The following is a 7,803-nucleotide window of genomic DNA, read 5'->3' on the forward strand; positions in this document are numbered from 1 at the left end:
ACAAATGATTTATTTAAAATGTTTTTTTTTTTTTTTTTTTTGGTGTGAATGGAGGGAGGAGGGGGGGTTTGGTTGGTTGTTGTTGACAGTCCTGGAATGAGCTCCGGCCAAGATGGTCACCCTATTTTTTCATCGTTGGAAAAAATTGTACTACGTGTCTAGTCTATATGTTCTCTGGTTATTGGTGCAACGTTAAAAAAAAAAATAATCGCTATCGAATTGACTTGGCACATCACTTCCAAGTCATTTTTTTACAGAGTGATTGTTTTCCTGTGATTGGTATTATTGATAAGAAGTTGTAAGGCTATTAAGGTTTCAATCTCGTTAGGTTGTATTTGTAACATCAATGAGCCTATAAAACAAACTCAAATTAATATTCCTGTTCTACTTGGATTAAGCCAAACTCTTAAATTATAATTAAATAATAGCTATATATATAAACATTTACGCAACAGGTAAAAATATAAACCTAATAAACTTTCTATATTTAACATGGGTAAAAATCTATCCATTTCTTTCATTTTCAAGCCGTGACACATACACATATAAAAATTACTATTTCGAAATAATGATGACAGAAAAAATTGTACCCGGTCACCCAAGTTTGATTAACAAAGGGTTTGTATATATGTATTTACTTTAGTGTTCATTTAAATAAGTAATATATTCAATATTAATATTGTCCCATAAAAGCTATACAGAAAAATATTTGTTAAATTGTTTATTACACTATTAACGCTACTTTAGATATTATTAACTGTTGCTTTTTAACGTTTTAGTTTGTAATAGAAAAATTACAATAGGAAACTACCAGAAAACATGATTTAATAAAGTAATCGCAGCAATAGATAAAATAAATAAATTAGAATTTAAAATTATGGTGGAAATTGGAGGCAAAGTTAAAAGAAGAAATATTTAATTAACCTCGGATTAAAGTACCAGATAAATGAATTGTAGAATTTGCTGATATTGTACTAACCCATAAATATATTTTTAGAATGCTAAGTGATCATCAGATTGCCAGTAACTTAGGCGACGACATGGGATGGAAATCGAAACTGAAGCTTCCTCCAAAGGATAATCGATTTAAAACAACAGTATGTATATTTTTTTATATTACATCAGTAAAGTAGGCTGACTGACAGATGGATGCTAGAGCCAATAAACTGTTTGCAAAGATAATGAAATATATTTCAGCAAATAATTTATAAATCCACTCAACTTTCAAATTATATGAATATGTACTAATAATAAAACATTTTTAATTATGCATTATTTTATGAATTTTGCCATATTCTGCATTAATGGTAAAATTGTTCTTCAGGATGTGACAGATACACGCGGCAATGAATTTGAAGAATTTTGTCTAAAACGAGAACTACTAATGGGCATTTTCGAAAAGGGTTGGGAACGTCCATCGCCAATTCAAGAAGCTGCTATACCTATAGCTTTAAGTGGCAAAGATGTTTTAGCTCGGGCAAAAAACGGCACTGGGAAGACTGGAGCATACTGTATTCCTGTTTTAGAGCAAATAGACCCAACTAAAGACTATATTCAAGCATTGGTAATGGTTCCTACACGAGAACTGGCGTTGCAGACATCACAAATTTGTATTGAACTTGCCAAGCATCTTGATATTCGCGTAATGGTTACAACGGGAGGTACAATTTTAAAGGATGACATTCTTCGTATTTATCAAAAAGGTATTTCCCTTAAAGATTAGCGTTAAATTTTATACTTGAAGCATAATTGCGAACAAATATTTTAACAGAGTTAATATAATTTATAAGCATTTTATACGTTTTTTCATCTATATAAAGACAAATAGGTTAATTTCGTCTAAAGTAATAAGTGATTAAATAAGTGATTTTTTTCAGGATTAGTTAGCAACTCTTTTTCCCTAAAATTTTCTAAAAAATGTACAGATTTAAATATTGTTGTATCAACAAACATTATTAAACAAATAAGTTCCCGTCATAGCAAGTAGTGCTATTTCAGATCCCAGTTTAGTTTTTATACCGTGAACCCAAAGAAAATTTATCAGGTAGAAGGAACCATCGCAGACCCCATAAAGTATATATATTCTTGATCAGGGCGACGATATATGTCCGTATAAACGATTAGTCTCAGAAGTTATAAAAGCTAGAAAACTGAAATTTTGCATGTCGTGTATGGTGTACACAATACGCAGTACAAATACTATATATTTTTTGGATAACTCATCCGATAACGCTTTTTATCGAGAATAATCGAAAAATTGATTTTTTTCAGTCTAATTTGAGCACTTTTAGACCTGGAGACTCTAGATCAACATAGAATATCAGCTTAGAGGGTTCATGGTATCTCCTAGTCTACCAGTCTCAACTAGAGTTTTCTTAATTGTTATTTTTAGTATGGTGTATAAAACATTGTATGTAGCAAGATGTAATTCATGAACATCTGTTTTATAAAGAAATTTTTTTTCAACTTAAACCTACCACCAGTAAACACAATAAATTAAGGCAGTACTATCTTATTAATATTTTATAATAAAATCTATTTCATTTTAGTGCAATTAATTATTGCGACTCCGGGACGAATTTTGGATTTAATGGATAAGAAAGTAGCAGATATGTCCCATTGCAAAATATTAGTCTTGGATGAAGCTGATAAACTGCTCTCATTAGATTTTCAAGGCATGCTGGATCATGTTATTTTAAAATTACCCAAGGATCCACAAATACTTCTGTTTTCTGCAACGTTTCCATTAACCGTAAAAAATTTTATGGAGAAACATTTGCGTGAGCCCTATGAAATAAACCTTATGGAAGAGTTAACGTTAAAAGGTGTCACGCAATACTATGCGTTTGTGCAAGAGCGTCAGAAAGTGCATTGCTTAAACACTCTGTTTTCAAAATTGCAAATAAATCAATCAATAATATTTTGCAACTCAACACAACGTGTTGAGCTCCTAGCAAAAAAAATAACAGAGCTCGGTTATTGCTGCTACTATATTCATGCTAAAATGGCTCAAGCACATAGAAATAGAGTATTTCACGACTTCCGACAAGGTCTCTGCCGAAACTTGGTCTGTTCTGACTTATTTACTCGTGGCATTGATGTACAAGCTGTAAATGTTGTTATTAATTTCGATTTTCCGCGAATGGCAGAAACTTATTTGCATCGAATTGGTCGTTCTGGCCGTTTTGGACATTTAGGTAAGTAATTTTACCTTTTGTAAAACCTTATTTAGAACTTGATGAAAACCCACCGAAAAGGTGTAATGCATATTAAATAACATTACATATGGTCATAGCCATGTCCGTCTGTTCGTCGGTCCGTATGAACGTATATGAAGATATTAGAGCTAGAGACTTGAATTTACCTTATTTTCTCGATTGCTCATCCGATTTCTCTTATTGAGAATAATCGATAAATTGATTTTGTCTGAGCATAAGTTGAATCACTAACCAGAGAACACATAGACCGGACAAGTAGTGTAAACTGTTTTGCACACTTTTTTTCGGGAGTTATCTCCCAGACCACTTCGTATTTGCTCGGCTCCTCACTTTTTGGGTTCGGGCTACGAAAATATACGAAAGCACAATCATTTCGCTTCATGCCCTCGACCGAGATGGTCGACTGTTGAACAAAAGATCCCTCTGCGCTGAATCTTTCCCTTGCTCTCTCTCTCTCTCACGATGCTCTCTGCTCTCTCAAATATGTATATGTATGTATGCATGTGAGCACAAGCAGCAGCTCACAAAAATTGAAATTTCTTCGCAGCGAGAGCCCATGCCTTCTGTGTGAAGAGTATACCGATCTTTTCAAACCGTTTGCCATGCGTTTTCGTTATTATTTGTGGGAAGGGTATGAAAGCGTTGGTGCGCATAATGAAAATGTTTTCGCGACGAGCATGCACACACACACACACTTACAGTATGCTACATGTACTATGAGCATTTGTATGCCTGTGTGCAAAGCCCTTGCTGGCTGTGGCAATTTGAAATCCCAGCATTTGCATTTGGCCGATCTTGTGAAGTGCTCACACTTACATACATATGTTTGATTGTGTGTACGCAGGGGCCGCGATGCTCACAAATGATGGGGTCATCATTGTAGAAGCATTTGAGTGCCTTTATATGTATGTGCGTGTGTGTATTTTTATATGTGTATGCATGCGACATAAGCATTGACGTGTGCCTACAACTTAGAATTGTGTAAACGATTTTGGGTTTTAATTGAAGAGGCGCGCTTAAAAGTTCGGAATACTCTTCACTCAGAAGGGAAGACATGGGTTCTTGCTGCGAAAAAATTTCAATTTTCGTGAGCGCTGCTTGTGTTCACATGCATACATACATATACACATTTGAGAGAGCAGAGAGCATCGAGAGAGAGAGAGAGCAAGGGAAAGATTGAGCATAGAGGGATCTTTTGTTCAACATTTGACCATCTCGGTCGAGCGCATGAAGCGAAATGATTGTGCTTTCGTATGTTTTAGGGTTCAGGGGATCTCGTAGTCGACTAGAGCTTTCTTACTTGTTTTTTATTTTCCTTGTTTCAAAATATTTAATTTTCCCAATAGTTAAAGTGCGTCATGTCATTAGTTTTTACAAATGCATATGTACATAAATATAAATGAATTGCACTGTGCAATTAAACGAGTTTTTTATTTAATTTATATTTTTAAATATATCAGAATAGAAATTTTTAACCGTACTAAATGTGCGTTTTTCTTAGTTTGGTTCAGGGTAGTATCTAGTCGAGCACTCTCGACTAGAGTTTTCGTACTTGTTTATTAATATAATCTTTAAAAGACGTATATTTGAAGGACTTTAGCCTCAATTTATTTATTACTTTGTTCTAGGTATCGCCATTAATCTAATAACTTACGAGGATCGGTTTGACCTTCATCGCATTGAAAAAGAATTGGGAACGGAAATAAAACCCATACCAAAAGTAATAGATCCAGCATTGTATGTGGCAAATATTAGTGGGTCTTCAGGAGAAACATGCAACAATAGTGATCTTAATAATTCTACAAACGAGGAGGGGAATGTTAGTAAATAGATACTTTAAAAAATAATTTGAAAAATAAAATAATGTTTTGAAATATCTAAAAACATGGAAAAAATAAACGAAAACAAATATGTCAGTAATCTGTGCTTTATACCTTTAAATTTTTATTTATTTTTTATACCCTGAACCCATTGGTAATAGGAAATCAGGGTATAATGGTTTTGTTAAAAGTATGTAACAGGCAGAAGGAGGCGTGGCAGAACCCCCAAAAAGTATATATATTCTTGATCAGGGCGACGAGCTGAGTCGATTTGGCGCTGTCCGTTTGTCTGTCCGTCCGTCCGTATGTATGAACGCGTCGATCTCAGAAGATTTTCTTTTTATATCGATAACTACTCCCGATATTTTATTATCGATCAAAAACCTTATCGAAAGTTAGTTATTTAATTATATCTCCTACACCTTTAGAGCTAGAGCTTGGAAATTATAAATGTAGACTTATATTTATTTTATATAATTTCGATTTTTGCTGTAAGTTACCCCCCACCCCTATATCCACCCCCTCACCCTCACCTTTGTAAAAGGCGTATTCCAAGTACTAGAGACGTGTGCTTTGGAATGTACATACATTTTCACCATATGATTACGCCCTGAGAGTTTCATTAAGATTGTACGTCTAGAAATTAAATTATTCAACAAATAAATTCTTATAATGTTGCCCACATTACAGCGCAGCCCAAGCGCAGTCGCTGCTTACTGCGCAGTTAGCAAAGCGCGTTCTAATACGTGCGTGTGTATGTATGTGTGTCGAAAAGAAGTGCAGACTGATTAGAATATCAGATTAGAGGGTTCAGGGTATCTCCTAGTCGAGCAGTCTCGACTAGTCTTCTTGTTTTATTTTAAACCTTTAATCCACCAAAACTAAATTTATTAAACAGGGTATTAATAAATAAGTTAATTAAAAACTGACAACATAAGAGGTCAGTTGTATTAAACAAGCATGTCGAGGCGCGCTTACCTCCACAATTATATGTCTCAAGGACACCTATTTAGTAAGATTTAGATGTTAAGCTTATTTTATGAAAGCATTTAGAATTAAAGGATTTCTATTCAATTCTACTGAGTTGATATCATGGAGCCATTTAAAATTTTTGGGTGAAACTTGCTTGTTTAATAAACCTTTTTACCTAGTGTGCCTCGCAGTCCTATTAACCGAAAGCGAAAATATTAATGTTTAAGTTAAGAAGGCTATCGCTCGTAATGTGAATGTTGTCAATTTAAGAGGCATGCAACAACTATTACCTCGCTCGTTCGCCAAAACTTCTGCTTTGAGAGAAGGAAAACACATCGACAACAAAAAATGTCGACGATATACCAAATCCCTTTGAAAAGAACCCACAGACCTACCCGGGTCATAAATGGGTTAAGCAAGCAGAAACAGAAGGACGTGGAGAAGGCGCCCAGCGCTGCCTGCCAATGCCGAACTGCCACAAAGATTTTGACTTCCTGCAAGAGCCCAAACTCTTCGATCCTGTAAAGCCTGTGCGCCCACATACTAGAACCACGTTTTTCGTTTTGTTTTGTTTTCCGAAATACATTTCTAATCATAGAGGTAATTAGACCTAATGGAAATCTATGCCTGACCTCTAGCATAACTGACATTCGTCGAGCTGTTTCCAAAACGTTCTTAGATGAGTAATCGTTTGCCAATCATTAAGACGATTTTTTTAGCATAATATCGTCTGGCCCAGTAAAATCCATATGTGATCAGCAATTTATGATACCAGAAAAGGTAAAACTGCCTGAAAGAATGCCAAAAACGCTTAGGTACTTCGGCTATCCCGTTTGCCGCTCTTCTTGCTTAATAGTCACATACTTGAATTATGTGTTGAATTTCATTTGGGTAATTTTTGCGAGAATAAGTGGCTCAAATGTGTCGAGGAATGCAAAGCCCACTAAATCGCTTCCATTCATATTAAAGCGCTACCTAGAGGAATAAGGTGTACATGAAAATGATCGTATGAAGGGGCGTCCTCCTTCTAGTGCTCAAAAGATTTTAAAGTACTGCGGAAACCCAGCTATATTTGAAGTATCAACTCAGATTAGACACTCCTTCAAAATTGCATATTGAAGATTAATCCTGGTCACAACAAACGAGGATCTAACAAAGTCTATGCTAAAAATACAGGACATATTTTTGATCTTATAAGGTGCTATTCATCTGTCAACAGTGCGAAATGTGCCGTACAAGGACTGCAACGTATGAGCTCCATGGCGAATATTTTGATTTTCAAAGTGCAAATGTAAAGTAGTAAATTATTAACGCTGGGATAGACTCAGTCTACCCAGGGTGTACTCACAAGAAATTTATTAGAATTGTGAGACACCAGGGGGGGATGATGTTTAATATTATGGTCGGGAATGGGGAAAGAGGGGGAAAATTCAAAACGGGGATCACCACTCACGTGCAACACTTACGAGACTTCGTCTTTCGCTATACTTCCTGCTCGCCGTCGAATACTCCGCCAACCTTTCGCAGTCGTCTTCGCCAATTATTCCAACTGATCATCTTTTATCGCTTTAATCGCCAGTCGTCTTCGCCAATGGTACCAAATGACCACCTTTTATCGCTTTAATTGCCAGTTGCCGTTTATTTTATCAATCACTTAACCTCCTTATTTAAAAACTAACTGTACTTTCAACTACTCGCACAAATTTTATTCCATCACTTTTCGTCGTCTGACGACTCTCGCTTTCCGACGCCAACTAACTCTCGCTCTTTTTTCGCTCGCCCAAAGCGCTCGG

General features: G+C 35.5%; 1 protein-coding gene across 1 annotated transcript; it reads left to right on the forward strand.

Annotated features, from left to right (window-relative positions):
* The first annotated feature begins 292 nt into the window (after positions 1 to 292).
* LOC6578206 (ATP-dependent RNA helicase me31b) lies at positions 293 to 5,149 on the forward strand. The gene is made up of 6 exons (XM_002004086.4): positions 293 to 455; positions 529 to 618; positions 998 to 1,097; positions 1,325 to 1,703; positions 2,550 to 3,197; positions 4,847 to 5,149. Exons 2-6 carry the CDS (start codon positions 569 to 571, stop codon positions 5,047 to 5,049), a joined length of 1,380 nt encoding a protein of 459 aa, XP_002004122.1. The 5' UTR covers positions 293 to 455; positions 529 to 568; the 3' UTR covers positions 5,050 to 5,149.
* Positions 5,150 to 7,803: the final 2,654 nt, after the last annotated feature.

This window comes from Drosophila mojavensis, unplaced genomic scaffold (genome assembly GCF_018153725.1).
Source record: "Drosophila mojavensis isolate 15081-1352.22 unplaced genomic scaffold, ASM1815372v1 contig_108, whole genome shotgun sequence".
In the NCBI taxonomy this organism is placed as follows: Eukaryota; Metazoa; Arthropoda; class Insecta; order Diptera; family Drosophilidae; genus Drosophila; species Drosophila mojavensis.

Coding starts and splice junctions, on each gene's coding strand:
- LOC6578206 (XM_002004086.4), top strand. CDS start 569: ATGATGACAGAAAAAATTGTACCCGGTCACCCAAGTTTGATTAACAAA. Junction 1,098..1,324: donor ATAATCGATTTAAAACAACA/GTATGTATATTT, acceptor ATTGTTCTTCAG/GATGTGACAGATACACGCGG. Junction 1,704..2,549: donor TCTTCGTATTTATCAAAAAG/GTATTTCCCTTA, acceptor ATTTCATTTTAG/TGCAATTAATTATTGCGACT.